We start from the raw sequence: 19,105 nt of genomic DNA, 5'->3' as shown, positions 1-19,105 counted from the left end.
AATCATGCAAGAAATTTATAGATAAACCAAATATTGAAATAACTTTTGTCTGACTATGATAACCAAATGTTTTAAAATGCTTAATTGAAATGGTTCCAACAAAAATTCTGAGAAATTAAAATTTAATGAAGAGTAAAACCAAATATTGTATATATTTTAAAGCTCTACTTAAATAAACTCTTCTGAATTATCCACCACGGTCGTAAGTATAGTTGAACACATTAGAATATCCCCCGTTTTAAATCAATCATAATACTTGTATTTGCCATCCTCTCATAATTGTGCAGGCTACATTATTTACTTCATCCTTCTATAAAAACACTTCAATCCTAATTATTATGTTATGTTTTCTAATTTCTTTTCATTGCCCTTTAATTGCTTTATTTTCGGTAAATACTTATTTAATAAAGATTGTTTTCTCTTTTCGGTGAAGCGTGAACTGTCGACCCTAGATTTTGAATATATTTTTCCTTAAATTGCATGAAAAATACCCGCATATTAAAACGGTATGTAAATAATAAGTTGCAAAATAATATTTGAAACAGGATAACTTGTATCTGACAGTTGAGCTGCTATGAGGGAACAAATATCATTTCAGAGCTGGAAGGAAAGAAAAGCGAAACTTGACTAAAGCTGCGAAGGATCAGTTGGCAGAGGAGGAAATAAACTGGTCGAAGAGCTGGCGTGATCAGGAAACGGGCCAGGGGAATAAATAGCCATAGCGAACAATTCACAATTTACAAAGTCTATGGAACTTCTGGGATTGGGAAAACCACTAGTCAGCAAGAATTCTCTAAAACAGTACTAGATTCTTCCATATACATACATACTATACATACATATACTATATCCTAAGATCAGAACACCCAACTCCTTAGAGTTGCAACAGAAAATCAGCGACACAACCAAAGGCCAACTGTACAGGCAGAGCAGTGAAGAGCTGAGCTGGGCTGAGCTGAGCTGAGCAGAGAAGAGAAGCTGTTGTTGGAGGATCGTTGTTGACTTTGCCGCCAAAAGGAAGAGACCAGCAGGCAATGGAAAATCACAGAACTATAAAGCGGCATCACAAGTCATTGAACTCTAGTATATAGTCTGCTCGACAACATCAGCGTGCAGGGCAGGGCAGGACAGGGCAGGACGGGGCAGGGCGGGGTAAATGTCGCAAGATGCAACTAGGACAATTCTAGAAAGTCAAAAACAAAGCACTTGAGGCAACAGCAACAGCAACACTGAACGGCAACAGCAACAGCAACAAGCAAAAGCAACAGCAACTGGAGGTCAATGCACGAATGCATGTATGCAGGACAACAATCAACAGGCACAGGCAACAGGCAACAGGCAGCTCAAGTGGTTACAGGCAATCGGGGAACTCGAGCCAGTGGCAGTGGCAGTCGGGGTCGGGGTTGGGGTTGGGGACGCGGTCGGGGTCGGGTCGGCACATGTCTGCCAGGATCGCGCACGTGTAGTTGAGAGAGAAAACAGCGTAAAATAAAACGGTTCACATTGGCCTTGGAATCGGTCAATGGCCCGTATGTATGTATATGCAGGTATGTATATACATACATAGATATATACGTACATATGTATGTTTGTATATAGACAGAGTGCAAGTGCTGTTGCTTGTCGGCAGGGCAGACCTTTCCAGGAACTGGCATTGCGCCCATAGCCTGGTAAACAACGAAACTGCCAAAAGGCTAATGACTGCTAGGCAATAATACTTATATTTAGTATGTCGTGTAGTACAGTCTGAGAATAAATGAGCACGGCCTCATCTTTGATGCACTCTTCCCTCATACTCTGCTCGGCGCTGACGCCGCTGCTGAAGCCGGCTGCGACGCCGACGTAGGCGCTGCCGTCAAGGATGCTGAGCCAGCAGCGCCGGACATGAGTCAGTGCAGAAATATGCGCAGGCTCCGACTTTGATGCTGACTTCGATGCTGACTCTGACTCTGATTCTATCTCTGGGCTCATTCCCATTCCCATTTCCATTCACATTCTCAGTTTCCAATTTCAGGCCCTCAACTGGTTTTCCTGTCATTCGCCGACCATTCTGCATTCATTCAGCTTAGCCTTAGCCGTGGCCAGAGATTCAACTCAAATACACACAGCGAGCTAGGGATTAGCACGAGCCCCATTTGACGTCGTCTGCACTTATAGGCCAACATTAAAGGTCAGAAAATAAACCACTAAAGGCCGACCATCGCGAAAGTAGCTAAGTAATTAATCATGAAACAATTCACTGAAGGAACGCACATAAATATGAACACGCAATTGATAATGTGTTTTGTCACAAATCGGCAACAAAGGCGCAACATAGTCTCAGATATGTATTTGCGAGGGCTGTTACAAAAGTTTGGATGCAGGGACAAACTCATTACAATGCAGGTCCCTTCTGGACCTTAATAAACAAAGCCCGAAAAGACTGCAGACTGCAGACTGAAGTTGTTGCAATACAAAATTTAAATTGGTCATTATCTATTCGAATAATTGTATTTATTTATAATTGAAAAAAAAAATGCATATTGAAAAACAATCAGTTCTGAGTAATTGTGAATGTCCAAAAAACAAATGAGCAATATAAGTTAAAGTTAAAGATAGCTGGACAATTAGTTTTAGGCATAAAAGAATATTTTCACAATTAATTAAAAGTTGCATAACTCTAGCGATGAAGCTAATATTCAAATTATGTTTTCAAAACTGACACATCACTTTTATCTACATGCTTGTATTTATTTATACTGTTCACTGAATGCTCCTCAAGCTCCTATAACATCGATAGACAGCTAGAAGAAGAAACGAGAAAATAACAAATCAAGTAATTAAAGTAATTTTCGTTCTCCAAAGCGCATTAAAGAACCACAGATTTCCTCACAAGTTTTCCCCCACTTGAGAGCTGAATTGTGTGTCTCATCTTTAGTTCTCTAGCCCTATCAGTTTTTAAACATATCGTATATAGTGAGGCGAGAAGAGCAGAACGAGCGATCGAAATGGGAAAAACTCTGAAGTGCGCAAATGCTCCCAAGGTGCACTCAAAGAGCCTTGAATAGAAAACTTTCGGTTATGTGGCTCGAACAACTAATCAGCAATTCGGTGATCATTTGATTTGACTTGATTTAATTTATAGTAATTTTATAATTCATAAAATGTATGTGCATATACATATGTATATATAAGTAGTAAGTAATATGTACATATTTTTCAATTGATTGTTATTCTTGTTGGTGTTATTGCTGTGCACTTTTTGGCGCGTGTAGAACGCAGCCTTGATCTTAACATTTGGCATTTGGCGTGCGCGAAATTCATTGTTGTTGCTGTTGTTGTTGTTGTTTCAGCTTTCATAATGCCGGTTTGTTTTTTTTTTGTTTTTGGTTTTTTTGTTATTTTTTTGCACCACCGTGCGTTCCGATCTGCGATTTCTTTTGCACAAAATTCTAATTTCAGAAGCGTCTAATGCGTACCATTAATCAAAATAATATATACATACATACATATGCATGTTCATATATATGTATATATCTATGTCTGAATGTGTGTGTGTGTGTGTGCAAATGACTGCATTTGCATGGCATTGTCTGCTATCAGCTGACAAGCAGCAACAACACCAACAAGCAAGAGCAATACGTAAGTTGTTGAATGATGACTACATGTTTGCCGAGTGTGTTAGTGTGTGTGTGTGTTTTGTGCGATATGTGAGTATTATTTTGCCGAGCACAGCATTTGATTATTGCCGCTGTTGTTGCTGATAATAATGACGAGAATCATGACAATTATAATTGTATACTAATCACACAGGCATCGACCAATACACACGGAGAGGCACACACACACTTGGCTCGAAAATTGAATTGAATTTGAAAAGATGCAAATTAGTTCATTGGCCGCAACCCACACACACACACACACACACTGGCACTGACAATATATTCGAAAATTGACAAAGGCGCATGAATTGTACAAAACTCTGCAATTTGCATAAATATTTGCTGTTGCTGAATTATTTCTGGCTTTTATGATAAGTGTGCGAGAATATCGTTATCGATTTCGATTCGATTGAAAACAGTTCTATTTCGCACCCTGTCAGCCAGCCGAAACCACACCTTGCCCAATACTAATGATCCTTTTGAACAACACTAGGGTAGGCTGTTCGTTTCCCCGTTCATGTGCTGACGCTTTTAGCAAAATATTTTCAGTCCGATGCCTGGCCTCGTATAGAGCGCATCGGACTCAAATTTTATTTTATTTTAATTGAATCTTTTAATATTTATTTTGAAATTTCTTTTAATTTTCATTTAATATACAATATTATCCTCGGGATATCCGTCCCAGTTTTGCCCTTCGCCCTGCCTTTTCTCTTTATTTTAAATTTTAAATGTTTTTATTTTCAATTAATAAGGCATATCTCCCGACTGGCCAATGCCTTTTCTTTTTATTTTAAATTTTAAATGTCTTTATTTTCAATTAATAATGCATATATCTTGCAATAGTTCTGTTTCTATTAAACTCGACACAATTAAGATTTCTTGGGATATCCGTCCCAGTTTTGCCCTTCGCCATGCCTTTTCTCTTTATTTTACATTTTTTTTATTTTCAATTAATAATACATATATCTTGCAATATTTCTGTTTCTAATAGACTCGACACAATTAAGATTCCTTCGGATATCCGTCCCATCTTGTACATTTATACATAAATAGAAAAAGAAACTTCACTGACAGCAATATTTTTTGCCCCTCGCCTCAATGCATAAGGGATTGTAATGCCTGTAGTGTTATAGCATTCAAAAACATCTTCAGTCTAGGCAATACCTAGCTTAGCAGCTTTTCAATGATGTAAATATTTGTTATTGAAAACTAAATATTTCTAAAACTCCATGAACCAGTTTTCTTAAAGGGGCGAATGCCCCTTGAATGGAAAATTTTCAATGAAAACTTAAACAAGAAACAGCAGCAGAGCATTTGTCGTACATGTAGGTATTATGTAGTAGGCAGGTGCTACTATCCACTAATGTAAGTCGGACAAAATCATGATTACCATAAAATGCATTATTTCCGATGAACAGAAGAAGTGCAAACTTTCTTCAAGATATCCTCACCAACACAAAAGTTATCACAATAAAAGTTATATTTTCAAGGATCGATCCTATGGGAGTTTGATCATATAATAGGCATATATATGGTTTGTAGTAATCTTGAATTTTGTAAGGATAAGACAAATCGACATACCGAGTTTGATGTCCCTACTCGCTAGGACTAAAAAGATTTCGATAATTTTACACTCGAAATCCCATGAAACTTATATTCCATATTCATTTTATTCACACTGTTAAGGGACAATATAATTTATTAACTATAGCATTGAACATTTGATTATACTAGAATGTGATAATAGTTTTGTAGATGAGAAGGTGCCTGAGATGACGAGATGACCAATTGCCATCGATAGCCGCAAACTGTTGCCCAGTCTTTAATTTCATTTGAATGATAAACAATACTACGAGGCTCGACTGCTATGGAAGACATGATTTCGGAAGTTATTTGTGCATACAGTCTTTCGTACGCTAATGCATTTCTTAGACAAGTTGATAAGTTAAGAAGATATACTATATACATATGTATTTATATTTATTGCCATATTTATCTGTTTCGCTTCAGCTTCTTGAGCGGCTCTTTGAACAATGGCAGCATGCACAGATCGTAACATTTCTTGGCCACCATCCGCGTCAGCAGCCGCCTCGTCTGTTTCTGGTTAATTCTGCGCAGACACACAAAAATATTTAAGTATGTATGTATATATGGGTATACTACGAGTATACATATACTATAGTATATTTTCCGTGTTGTGAGGGTCGAACCTTGTCCTTAAGCCCAATTCAGAAAATAATCAAGTAATAAATAAACTCATAAATAAAAATCGAAAGCAATCGAAACTTCTGCAGAATTCATTACAAATGCATTTGAATTTTGTTTTTTGAATTTATAGTATGTCTCGTTTTATTTTTTGTGCGTTTCAAAATTCTCAGTTTCGATTTCGATATCGATTTCATCGTTAGTGTTGTTGTTGTTGTTGTTGCTGTTACTGTTACTGTTGTTATTGTTATTTCTTTTTGCATCTGTTTTGCTTTTTATTGTTAATATTATTTTTGAACTTGACTGTCTGTCTGTCTGTCTGTCTGTCTTTCTGTCTGCCGCCTGCCTGTCTTCTTCTTTGTTGTTTGTTTGTTTCTTCTTTTTATTTTTGAATCACTTGTTAGCTGGCCGGCTGGAATTGTCAGCTGACGTCAGTTTTGCTTTGGCGGGCGTGCTGAGAAATATTTAGCAAGAATGCGATCGTTTCATATTATTTTAATAATTTGCTTTGAAATTCTCATACAATACAATTGCAACTGTTAGACACACACACACACACACGCACACCTTGCGCTCACTGAAGGATGTGCCGTTGACCTTAAATGTAAATGAACACTGAATGTGATTTGGAGAGCAACCAAATCAAAAATGTCAGCACATGATGCTAAGCGACAGATCGTCAGTCGATTGCCAAATAAATTCCAAATAAATGAATGCAGCCATCCACTTAATAGAACAAGGAAGTAAGAAGTGCAAAAGTTTCCCCCTTCAGCTCGATTATAAGATCGAAGTTTTGTGGAGTGTTTTGGGTAAGCAGCAAAGCTATAATCCGCCTATGTGGCTATGAAAGGGGAATCAGAACTAATCAAATTAACCTATATGAGACATACATGCATACATATGTAAATAAAACTCAGACTCAACAATTCCACTCTCTAATCAAATCACCAAATTAGTGCTGATTAATATCGGTTTTTTATGTTAGTTTCATTTGTTTTCACCAAAAACATTTCCATGCTGCCAATTGCATGAATTTTGATTGAAAATAAAGGCTCATTTTTGAAGAGGAATAATTACTTGTAAGTAAAAAATCTACTAAATGTACTTAATATGCAATATATTATATGAAATTCTGTGTGGATTTCATTTTGGAAAAGATTAGGTCTGCAAGAAATTCTTCACAGACCAGTACATACGAGTAGACATGGGAAGATTGTTCACGGCCTAGAGTCGGAATCGGCTTAGAACGAATTAGTCCGATTTCTATTAGATGTATCCCTAAATTCTGTGAAAACGACACATACTGTATACCTATGTATATATCACATACATACATACATAGATACATTGTACCATCATTATTGTACATATGTATCTATATATTTGTATAGATTACTACGAATACAATAAAAATAACACTACAAACAATATCAAAGTAATTACTGTTATCTAAAGGCTTGACTTTATCACACGATCGTTTCTTAAATGCTGTAGGATTTTGAAAACTATTAAATGCAATCATCTCCAAATTCGCGCCGTAAATTGCACGAGTCTGTTAACAAGCAAGGCCCCACGCTTATCAATGTAGCCGTGCCAGCTGCTGTTGTTGTTGCTGTTGGTGCTGTTGTTGCTGTGATAAGAAGAAGTCAGCGAAGAGCGCCTTGAGCGCTTTGAGCTTTGGGCGCATTTAAAAAATGTAAACAGAGAGCCAAAAGTGTGCCAAGTTACACTCAAAACAAAGCGTGCGTTTGAGTCGAAAGCTTGAGCTTGAACATGTTGCAATCGGTTCGATGTTTGGGGCGAACATGTTGCGCGGCTTGAGTGGAATTGCGACGAAGCTTGAAGAGTGCGGTTCGGTTCGGTTGGGTTCGCTGGCGATTGTGTTGATTGGTGGTAATACGAATGGTGATGAGTGGGGGTGGGGGTGCGCGGTGCGCGGGGCGAGGATAGATCGCAAGACTCTGTTAGCTTACTCTGTGAGCTTACTGATATGATATGAGCGTGTTGTTGGCAGCAGCGGCGACAGCAGCGCTCAACTTTGGTTATGGCTATCAGCCAGGCCAAGAGTGCAGACAATGACGATGACGACGACGACGACGACGACGTCGAAAACGTTTGGGCCCAAGTCAGAGTCAGAGTCAGAGCCAAAGTGCTGCTGCTGCTGCTGCTTTTTTGGAGGCAACGCCGCTGCTGCCGCGTTGCCGCTACCGTCGCAGCAGCGGCGGCGATCACACGCACCAGCAGCACCAACAGCAGCAACAGTAACAGCAACACCAACATGAACAGCAACAGCAACAACAGCGAGCAAAGCAAAGCAAAGCAGCGCTGAGCCAGAGTCAGAGCAGAGCACAAAGACGTCGCAGACGACGGCGTCGCTTGCTGTCGGTCGGCGAGTGCGCGCACGCTTCAAGCGACCGAGCCGCGATCACCGTCGATCACTCGTTCGGCGCTGCTCTGCGAAGCGGCCGAGTTGTTATAAAAGTGGCAAGGACATACGAACGAGCCATTAGTCGAAAACTATAAACGCTCGACGCGAAATCGTCTCCGGGTCTCGAGCACGCAACTATTTTTTTTTTCAAAAAAAAAAAAATAATAATAATAATAATAATAATTTTTTTAAATCCAATTAAATATATAAACCAAAAACGTTAAACGCCACACCACACATATATAGATATATACATCTATATGCATATGATAAATTACAATTGCAATTTTTTGAATTGAATTTAAATGCCAAGAAACACTAAAAACTCTTTTGGCCAAGACTATCGACAAATTAAATGAACAGATAATTTTTTTTCGTCGAACAAATCCCAAATGATTGTGCAGAGCATGCGACGCGCCTAAATTACGCCCAAAATAAAAGCAAAAGTGACAAATGGCCGCAAAGTGCAACAAATAAAAGACACGCAAAAATATCAGCAAATTAAATACGAAACATTGAAGTCGAGCGCCGAGCTCGAACAGATAAGCAGACAGGCATACACACATATATAGTACACATATATAGTACATACTATATCGCCATTATCGCCAAAATGTTGGCCGACTCGTATCTGATAAAGTTTCTGCTGCGGCAGTTCCAAGTGCAGCAGCAGGACGCCCAGCATCTGCTGTTGGTCTTCCTCAGCTTTCTGGCGCTGATCAGCCTGCTGCAATGGCTCCTGCGGCATTATCGTGTGCTCCGCAAGCTGCCGCCCGGCCCCTGGGGTCTGCCCATCATTGGCTATCTTCTGTTCATGGGCAATGAGAAGCACACGCGCTTCATGGAGCTGGCCAAGCAATATGGCTCGCTCTTCTCCGCCCGACTCGGCAGCCAATTGACGGTCGTGATGAGCGACTATAAAATGATACGCGAGTGCTTTCGGCGCGAGGAGTTCACAGGACGACCGGACACGCCGTTTATGCAAACGCTGAACGGATATGGTGAGTACATGCTGAACAAAAATATAAATATGAATGGGGAAGAAGGACCGCAGAATATGCTTTTCGAATCCGAATCGAGAAATTCAAAACTGTTTGTTTTGCTACTTGTTTTAAGTTTAAAATGCAAAAAACACGGCATTACTTGTAAATATTTGCCCAAGGGAAGCTTTATTATTATTTATTTTATTTGAAATTCGTAAAAGCTCAACATTTTTTGCTGTCGAAAATATAAAATGTATTCGCATACGCATACTTAAATTGCAATTCAGAATTAAAACCTTATTTAAAACGCAGCCTAAAATAATTTGAATGCGTTCGAAAGCTTCAAGTCTTAGAATCAAAATTAAAACAGCGCATACAAAAAGTGTTTAAATATAATTCGAGTATTTTTTGACAGGCAGGCGCATCGTAAACTGTTTGGTTTATTTACAAATTAAGCAGTGTCATTAAATTATGGGAAACATTCCCCATTATTAATATACTCGTATGATTTTGTTTTTGAAAAAAGACAAGTGTTTTTTTTTTTTTTTTGTTAATTTGCTAACACGATCTAAGAAACTTTGAAACGTAATGCCAAAAATAGTTTTCAATTTATTAAAAGTGCAGCTTTAGGCACAAACTATGCGTCATCATAAGTCGAGCACAAAATCCATAAGAAATGAAATTAACCAAAAAAAAAAAGGAAGAAAAAGAAGAACAAAAGTCACATTGCAGAGAGAGAGAGAAAAAAATTGAAATAAATTGTTGTTTACTATAAAAACATTTTTGTCGCAATCCGCACAAAATGCGCACACATACACACAAACACACACACACACACATGCACGCACGAGTATCAACACGAATGTTGCTAAATAAAATGTTTATAAAAAGCAAAAACTCTCTTAAGTAAAATAAAATGCAATTAAAGCAAGCGGCGCACGTTTGTTGTACAACAAAATCGTTTAATGTGCAGCTTGGGCTTAAACTCAATTAAGTGAAGAAACATTTCATTTTTTGTATGTGACTGTTGTTGTTGTTGTTTTGTTTCTTTGTCGCCAGTTTTGCTTTAAGCGGCTTATTTCACTGATACTGATAAGGCATTGTTAATGTACCACACACACACACACACACACACAAATGTATATGAAATATATTGTATAAAAACAAACATTCATGCACACACGCGCACAAAAGCCCAAAATCACGTTTCGCATGTGAGATTGTAAAACAATTTTGCTTTTTTTTTTTTGGTAAAATGTATTTTTGTTTGTATTTTACTTTTTTGCATTGGGATTTCTTTTCTGGTATTTCGTTTTGTTGCTTAAAGTTAAACAATTGCCGAAGTAGGGCAGCCCTCTGGCCTCCGCCAGCCGCCAGCCACCAGCCGCCCTCCACATACCACACGCCACACGCTCGGGTACCTCCTGCATTGATTTTGTTGGTGTTGTTGTGGCTTTGTATTTTATACGAGCCTACCTCAATTAAATAAAAATGCATGGCATTAAAAATCAACTAAAAGGTGTAAAATAAAAAGTTTCCGATGCGTTGCGTGTGCGCGTGCGTGTATTTGGTGGAAGTTTTTAGGGTCTGTGGTCTGTGGTCTCTGATCTCCTCCTGCCTCCTCGTCCTTCTCGTCCTTCTGCTCGCTCCCCAACTGGGTGTGCGTCGTCGTCTTGTTATTATAAATATATACGCGCATTATAAAACCATGCAATTGGCATTTCTCGCTTGCAGGCATCATCAACAGCACGGGCAAGCTATGGAAGGATCAGCGCCGCTTTCTGCACGACAAGCTCCGTCAGTTTGGGATGACCTACATGGGCAATGGCAAGCAGCAGATGCAGAAGCGCATTATGGTGAGTTAGCCACAACAATTTAGTAATTCAGCAACAGCCTCCCCCCGCCCCCCCCCCCCTTCTCATCCTCCCACTCCCCCTCACTCGTATAATCCTGATTTAATTGTTGATGTTTACATTTTGTGTCCGCAGACGGAGGTTCATGAGTTCATTGGCCATTTGCATGCCAGCGACGGTCAGCCCGTTGATCTATCGCCCGTCATTTCGGTGGCTGTCAGCAATGTCATCTGCAGCCTGATGATGTCCACACGTTTCTCCATCGATGATCCAAAATTCCGTCGCTTCAACTTTCTAATTGAGGAGGGCATGCGTCTGTTTGGAGAAATTCACACGGTCGACTACATACCGACTGTGCAATATTTTCCAAGCATCTCTACGGCCAAGAATAAGATTGCCAAGAATCGTGCTGAGATGCAAAGGTTCTATCAGGATGTGATCGATGAGCATAAGCGTAGCTTCGATCCCCAAAATATACGCGATCTGGTTGATTACTATCTGTGCGAGATTGAGAAGGCCAAGGCCGAGGGCACTGATGCCGAGCTCTTCGATGGCAAAAATCATGGTGAGTTTGTAGCGCAAATTCCGCCCTATAATGCTTACATAACTAACCATTCAACTCTCTTTACTTCGTTCTCTATTTTTATTTGTTGTGCAGAGGAACAACTTGTCCAGGTGATAATTGATTTGTTCTCGGCTGGCATGGAAACGATTAAGACAACACTGTTGTGGATCAATGTGTTCATGCTGCGCAATCCCAAAGAAATGCGTCGTGTACAGGATGAGCTGGATCAGGTGGTGGGTCGCCATCGTCTGCCCACCATTGAGGATCTGCAATACTTGCCCATCACTGAGTCAACAATTCTGGAATCGATGCGACGCTCTAGCATTGTGCCATTGGCCACCACACACTCGCCCACAAGGTAAGACGCAGTTCGTAGAAATACTTGTACAAGTGCAATGCACGCCTCTGATAAGCCACCCCCCGCCTCTGACGCCCCACCCTCCAAAGCGCCCCTAAGGCCGAATAGTGCGCACGCACTTACGCAAATGTGTCCATCAACGCACGCGTCGCGTTCATTCACATCGCAAATGAAATTCTAACGATTGCCATTCATTCGCATTCATATGCGCAGCAACAACAGCAACAGCAATCACAACAGCAACAACAACAACAAGCACAGTGCAGCAAGAAGAACAACGACAGCAACAAACTGGCTTTCATTCATTGCAACATTGTGCATGCCGTTGCTCCCCTTTTGTCGCTCCTCTGCGCTTCTCAGGCCAGCACTTCTCCTTGCCTTTGCTTCGCGCATCTTTGCGTCGTAGTTTGGCCCAGTTTTGATTTGAACATTTATATATATATATATACATATACATACATACATACACTCTACGCTATACTTAGATCAGCTCTCTGCCTATGTACATATGTATGCATATATATTTATCTATCGAAGTACATATATACGCACGCACTTGATGTTGATTAGAGGCGAGTGTCATGCATATTTGATTTCAATATGCCAGAGACGTCAGCGTCATATGGCCTGTCCACCACTCCCCACTCCCCACTGCCCTCTCCCCTCTCCCCACTCACCACTCACTACGACTACTTGCTGATAAGTGGTGAGTAGTGAGTAGTGAGTCGAGCGAGAAAAATCCAAATCAAAAGCGAAATCAATACGCGATCAGTGCAAGCAAGCCCCTTTAGCAACCCACCAACCCACCCCACTGGCCCACCCACCCCCTCCAACAAGCTCAAACGATGTACTAACGAAGCGCCTTGGCTTCTTCTCCTCTTCCTTCTTCTTTTTCTTCTTCTCCGCTTTCTTACAGAGATGTCGAGCTGAATGGTTACACAATTCCAGCCGGCTCCCATGTCATTCCCCTGATCAACAGCGTGCACATGGACCCCAATCTGTGGGACAAGCCCGAAGAGTTCCGGCCATCGCGCTTCATCGATACGGAGGGCAAGGTGCGCAAGCCCGAATACTTTATACCCTTCGGTGTGGGACGTCGCATGTGCCTCGGCGATGTTCTGGCACGAATGGAGCTCTTCTTGTTCTTCGCCTCGTTTGTGCACTGCTTTGACATTGCGCTGCCCGATGGCCAACCGCTGCCCAGTTTGAAGGGCAATGTGGGCGCCACCATAACGCCCGAGGCCTTCAAGGTGTGCCTCAAGAGGAGGCCGTTGGCGCCGACCGCCAGTGAACCGCATCTCTTGCGCAATGTGGGCGCGATTTAAAGATGATGGGTGCGTTGAGAAGGGCTTTCAGAGCACGGTTTTGTTCCTACCAAAAAAATAAAACAACAACAAAAAAACAACAACACAAAAACCACAACAAAAAACAACAAAAAACACACACACACATACACACACCTATACACCTAAAGACGCAAGTCGTTAAATGTTCTATGAGCGGGCAGTTGAGAATTCGAAGTTTCTCATCGGAAAGAGAAAATCTATAGAAACAAAAAAGAAAGCTAGCCATAACATGCAACAGTATATATATACATATATACATATATACATACATACATACATGCCCACATACAAATATATATATATATATATATATATATATATATATATATATATATATATATATATATATATATATATATATATATTTATACATATGTATATATGTATGCACTATATATAGCGCAATTCGTAGTATATGTATGTAGAGATATAAATGAGTAATTTAGAGAAATCGGAATTCTACAACATTATTGAAAACGGGAGTAAACAATTTGTAGTTATATTGTATTTTTCAATTTGCAACAAATTCTATTCTTTCAACCCCAAGAAGCTGTGTTCAATTAATTTTAATGTTTTAGTTTAATTTCTAGCATTAATGAAATTCAAATTATTTAAGCAATTTTTTTTGTCGCTATGGTATTTAAAAACAAAAAACAAAAATTATTCAACAATATTAATTAATATTTTTTGCTTAGTCTAAGACCAACAAACAAAACAAAAAACAAACTGTGGTTTAGTTGTATGCACAAAGATTAGGCAACATTTTACAAAAAATGTTACAAAAAATTAATATGAAAATGAAAAAAAAATAGTTTTTAAAAAAGCACATACAAATACATACACACACAAATTCTTAAATATATATAAAGACCTTTATTAAAATAATTAGATGTCGAAAACATTCTATGTGCCAATTAAAAACAATTAGCTTAAATAGTATGCTCTACACTGTACATACGAGCTAGTTAGGATTAGAACCCCAAACAAATGCTATACATATAGTATAAAACGATATGTACTTGTTTTAATATATTTCTATTATTTTTTTTTGTATATCGTAGTTCTGTAAGTGGTTTTAACATAATCCCAAAAATAACAAATAGAAAAAATGATTGGCAAAATCAACAAATAATTTAAATGGAAATAAATGATTAGAATTTATGAAAAACTAAGTACTTTCAATTATTTTATGGGATACGTGTAATGGGGGGTAGAAGCGGAAGCGGAAATCGAATCGGCCCTTTTACGAGTGATTTTTCCCTTTGCAACATTTTTTGTTTTTAAAATAAAATGAAACACATTCTTGTGTGCTGTAAAAACAAGTCTTTGACTGTTGAACGAATTTTTTGAACACTAGTCGTTTGCTTGAACACGTTTTTATTAAAGTCTTCGCTAGCTGGAACACCTAAGCTATTTTCCAAATCTTTTAACACAAGTTGCTTTCAGATTTTCTTAAAACAATCGGTGAACAACTTTTCTGTTCCATTCGAGCTTTGCCTTTGTCTCTAGGAACGGGTTGTCCTTCAGTTAATATATATATATATATCCACAATATGTTTTATATAAATAACCGTTAATTGGTTATAAATATAATGCCCCAATAAAAAATACAAATACAACTATAAATGAACATTTGAATATTGGATGTCGCTCCATCCCGTTTTTGATGGCTTTATTTCAGTAAAAAGAAAACTCAATTGTAAACATTTTGTCTTTAAATAAATGTTGCCTCTTTTGCTTAAAATTTTCCGAATTAAAAAAATATACATGTAAGTATAGTATAGTTTTAAAGTTCAGGTAATTAGAATAAACTTGCCTCCATACATCACTGCTATCCTATGTGTTTGGTCACACGTTTATGGGCCTATATACTACAAAATAAACTCGTACACGTATTCATGAAATATCGGTTTCCCGTTTGGGTTATTCGTGATAATGAACCGGCACTATGGCGAACTGCAGCTCATAGTCCTTTGGCGAGAGCGTTATGCCACACTGGCCCTCCATGTCCACCTCCCCGGCAAGCGACAGTTGGAATCGACGGAGAATGCGACCCGCAAACAAGATTAGCATCATTCGGGCCAGTTCATCGCCCGGACACATGCGCTTGCCGGTCTGGAAAGGAATGAAGTGTGGCGGTGCAACGAATTCGCCATCGGCATTCAAAAAGCGTTGGGGTCGGAACTCCTCGGGCACCGTCCAAGTGCGCGAATCCATGTGTATGGCCCACTGCAACGGAATAATCATGCTGCCCTTGGCGATGCGATAGCCGGCGATGGTGACGTCTCGCCTGGCGCCATGTGGAATGCCCAGCGGCACCACAGACCGAATGCGTTGCACCTCGGCGAGGCAGGCACGCAAATAGGGCAGCGATTCCAGTTCGGCAATTGTGGGCTTAACGCCAAACGACAACAATTGCTACAAAAGAGGCAAACGGATTGTTTCATTGGCGCTTCAAAGAGATTTTGAGCAAACACCGACCTTACGCAGCTGCCGCTGGCAGTCTTGCTCGCGAGCCATGTAGAGCAGAAACCAGCGTAGAGTGGCAAGCGAAGTGTCTACGCCGGCACCAAAGAGATCGGCCAATAGATGACGCAGCTGTGAGGCATTATGGAACACTATATCCTGCTCATCCGCTTTGCGATGGGCGCGTTCGCGCAGAAAAAGCTCTAGAATGCTCATTGGCTCTGCTTTGCCTTCCAACTGCTGGTCATCTACCACTCGACTGGGCTTCTGTCCCAGTTTCTGCTCCTTTTCTAGCTTCTGTTCACACTCCTTTATAATGCGATCGTAGAGCTCATGGGTCTGGGCCTTGCCCTCGAGTAGAAAGCGTATGGTGCGACGATTGGAGGGCAGAAACCTTTAAAAATGACGTTTTAAACGATTCTAAGATTTAAAAAAAAGGGTGCAGCAAATTTGAAAGTGTTTACACTTTCTTCCCTCCTATCTCTGGCTACAGCAGAGCTCTCTCTCTCTCTCTCTCTCTCTCTATCGCTCTCTCTCTCTCTCTCTTGCTCAAGATTAATTTTAAATACGTACCTTTGTAATATCAATCTATTATTTCTGCCAACGATATAAGCTTTGAGCATTTGATAGACAAGTTCTATGAAGAAAACGAACGCATGTTGAGAAAAGTCAAGTTCCTACACAAACTACTTGTCTACCTTTTAACAAAGTCTCCGATAAACATATATAAGTAGCTCCTTTCCAGTTACTATTTTGAAAATGTGTATTTGCTTAGAGATCTCCTGTTTTGCTTCTCTTCTTCTTATTCCCGATTACTATTCTGCATCCATTCAACTAACATTCAATGTCGCACCTCTCAACACTAGACTCTGTTCAGACTTCTCTGTGTCACTTCTTCTATGCTGCCCTCGGTAATTGGCAATTGGGAATGTTCTGGAATGACTCACCTTAGTATGGGCAGGAAATTGACAACGCCCGAGACGCCAATTAGCTTGACTCCCTCCTCCTGCAGCTGTTGCAAATAGCGCCAGGTGACGTCATCGCGCGCATATGTCAGTCCAAAGACCAAATCGTTGATGATGTTGCCCAGTGTGTGCTGCAGCGCGGGCAGCGGATCAAATATCTGCGCCGGCGTCCTCATCTCCTCCTCGTACAGCTGCCGGCGACCATGACCATGACGTTGACATTTGAGGCACGAGCAGAACGAGAAGAGCGAAATGAAAATGAAAAGTGCAGAAAGCGAAAGGTGGAAAACGAATAAGAAATATATAGATTGCAAAGCAACAACAAATAAATAAAGAAGGCAAAGAAAACAACGCACAAAAAATTAGCAAATTTTTAAATTTATGCGTCGTCTGCGCAGTCGCGGCTGGCGTTGACGCCGACGTTGCGGTTGGCGCAGCTACAGAAAAAAAAACATACGGCAGGCAGACAAAAGACAACGTCGATGATGATGATGACGATGATGACGATGATGATAACGATGACGATGAAAACGGCAACGACGACGGGCCGGCTAAAAAGGAAAGTGAATGTCCAGACAGAGTAAAGAATCGCACATAACAACATCGATGTGGACGTCAACTTCAACGTCAACGTCAGCGCCAGCAGCAGCACCAACGCCAACGGCGCTGCCAATCGAACAGGTAGGACCTTCACTTTCATGGTTCTTGGAATTTGACTTGGAATGCGCGGCAAGTCTCTTCAACTTCCTGGCTGTCTGGCTGTTGGGCCTGCTGGCTGGCTGGCTGGCTGGCTGACTGACTGCCTGGCTGAATGCCTGCTTGCGTGTCTGCCTTGCTTATTTCATTCATGGCCTCCACTTAGTCACCATCGCAGCTCACTCACTCACTCACTCACTCACCAGCACACATTCGTCGACGCCGCGTCCAATGCGCCGCTCCAGCTGCTCGCGCGTCCAGCCTGAGCGACGCGTCATCCCCAGCGTCTTGAGCCAGTCGATGATGTGACGTCGCTGCTGCTTCCAGAGTAAGCCCTCGGCACAGATAATACCTGCACGTAAATCAAACCATCGAACACAAAAATGATTAACAAAGAACACTAATCAGCACTTCATATAACATAGAGCAAGAAGTTTAAGCAAAGAGTGTGGTTTGACAAAAATGTTGAAACCCATAAAAGGTGAAACGAATTTCAAAATTGGGAGCCAACAATTGGATCGACTACAATAAAACAAATACACATATTCGTTTTTTGTATTACAACAAAAAAAAGAACAATTTTAAAATTGTAAGTTGTAAACATTAGAAAGGTCGCCAAAACCGAGCAAAAAACAAATTAAAATGCTAAGCCTGAGAAAAAAGTCACAGTTTTATTTAAAAGTAATAAAGTCACAAAACAGAACCAGCATCAAAAATGCAATTAACTACAATTAGTTAGTTGTTGGCTCTTGATAAACATACTTGTAAATATTAACAAGTTCGTTGCCTAAGTCTTTCTTCTTATGGTCACCAACTTACCATTGCCGCCCATGATGCCGTGCGTCAAATAGAGCGGTGCACGTGCTGTAAGCTCCTCATGTCTAAAGAACTCCCGCACCAGGGCCGCATCAGAGAGCACTATGGTCCGCACACGACCCATGCGTAAGGCCATAATGCCACCATAGCAATGGGCTAATTTCTGGAGCGATTTGTGCGGCGCCTGCGCATCCAATTGCAGCAAATTTCCAAGCACAGGCAATCCCCAGGGACCAGGCGGCTCCTGTCCCTTGTACCAGTTCAGATAGAATCCATGGAACAGTCTCAGAACGCATCCCAACAGTATCAACAACAAGATAGTCAACTGTAATGGCATTTACTTGTATAGTAGATGTGATCGGGACGATTCTGTTGTCCGTCCGTGCTCGTTGAAACGTACCCACAACTCCATCACTGCTTTCACTTTCGTTGCGGATTTTCCACTGGTTTTTCCCAATCAGCGCGCAGACGCAGACGCACACGCACACATAGGAACCCTGCAAACGTCTTCCTACCAGGGGCGCTCGTCAATTACTGGAATTTCTTCAGAATTTCAAACGAGTCTGGAGCGGCGAAATGCAAACGGGACCGCTGACGGCGCACAATTTACAGTGGCACAGTTTGGAAAAATTGCGGAAAATTAAGTGTTCTCTTCTCTCAAATAAATATCATCCAATAAATATCGAAAGTAGTCATTCAACTAAAGCACAACAATAGAAGTGCTAGTATAGAGTGTAGAGTTAACACAATAAATAGAGAACACAGCATAAATATTGGCCAATA

At 40.5% G+C, this 19,105-nt stretch overlaps 2 protein-coding genes across 2 annotated transcripts; one reads left to right on the top strand and one right to left on the bottom strand.

Annotated features, from left to right (window-relative positions):
- The first annotated feature begins 8,579 nt into the window (after positions 1 to 8,579).
- LOC115629550 (cytochrome P450 18a1) lies at positions 8,580 to 13,655 on the top strand. Its single transcript, XM_030526034.1, has 5 exons — positions 8,580 to 9,275; positions 10,992 to 11,113; positions 11,246 to 11,675; positions 11,769 to 12,033; positions 12,950 to 13,655. Exons 1-5 carry the CDS (start codon positions 8,888 to 8,890, stop codon positions 13,356 to 13,358), a joined length of 1,614 nt encoding a protein of 537 aa, XP_030381894.1. The 5' UTR covers positions 8,580 to 8,887; the 3' UTR covers positions 13,359 to 13,655.
- A 1,442-nt stretch (positions 13,656 to 15,097) lies between these two features.
- LOC115629593 (cytochrome P450 306a1) lies at positions 15,098 to 18,845 on the bottom strand. The gene is made up of 6 exons (XM_030526084.1): positions 18,723 to 18,845; positions 18,326 to 18,647; positions 17,710 to 17,858; positions 16,793 to 17,001; positions 15,861 to 16,239; positions 15,098 to 15,797 (listed from the first exon to the last, which is right to left on the bottom strand). The coding sequence occupies exons 1-6, from the start codon at positions 18,732 to 18,734 to the stop codon at positions 15,303 to 15,305; spliced, it is 1,566 nt and encodes a 521-aa protein (XP_030381944.1). The 5' UTR covers positions 18,735 to 18,845; the 3' UTR covers positions 15,098 to 15,302.
- Positions 18,846 to 19,105: the final 260 nt, after the last annotated feature.

Source organism: Scaptodrosophila lebanonensis, unplaced genomic scaffold, assembly GCF_003285725.1.
Source record: "Scaptodrosophila lebanonensis strain 11010-0011.00,11010-0021.00 unplaced genomic scaffold, SlebRS2 tig00000159-arrow-arrow-pilon, whole genome shotgun sequence".
Taxonomy (NCBI): Eukaryota; Metazoa; Arthropoda; class Insecta; order Diptera; family Drosophilidae; genus Scaptodrosophila; species Scaptodrosophila lebanonensis.
The sequence above is the reverse complement of the archived record's forward strand: the minus strand, read 5'-3'. Positions and strand labels throughout refer to the sequence as shown.

What these genes read in the sequence shown, in the direction of transcription:
- LOC115629550 (XM_030526034.1), top strand. Translation starts at nt 8,888, where the DNA reads ATGTTGGCCGACTCGTATCTGATAAAGTTTCTGCTGCGGCAGTTCCAA. An exon ending in GCAAACGCTGAACGGATATG is followed by an intron (nt 9,276 to 10,991) that starts GTGAGTACATGC and finishes TCTCGCTTGCAG; the next exon opens with GCATCATCAACAGCACGGGC. An exon ending in AGATGCAGAAGCGCATTATG is followed by an intron (nt 11,114 to 11,245) that starts GTGAGTTAGCCA and finishes TTGTGTCCGCAG; the next exon opens with ACGGAGGTTCATGAGTTCAT.
- LOC115629593 (XM_030526084.1), bottom strand. An exon ending in CGGCATCATGGGCGGCAATG is followed by an intron (nt 17,859 to 18,325) that starts GTAAGTTGGTGA and finishes ATTTACGTGCAG; the next exon opens with GTATTATCTGTGCCGAGGGC. An exon ending in GCGTCGACGAATGTGTGCTG is followed by an intron (nt 17,002 to 17,709) that starts GTGAGTGAGTGA and finishes GGTCGCCGGCAG; the next exon opens with CTGTACGAGGAGGAGATGAG.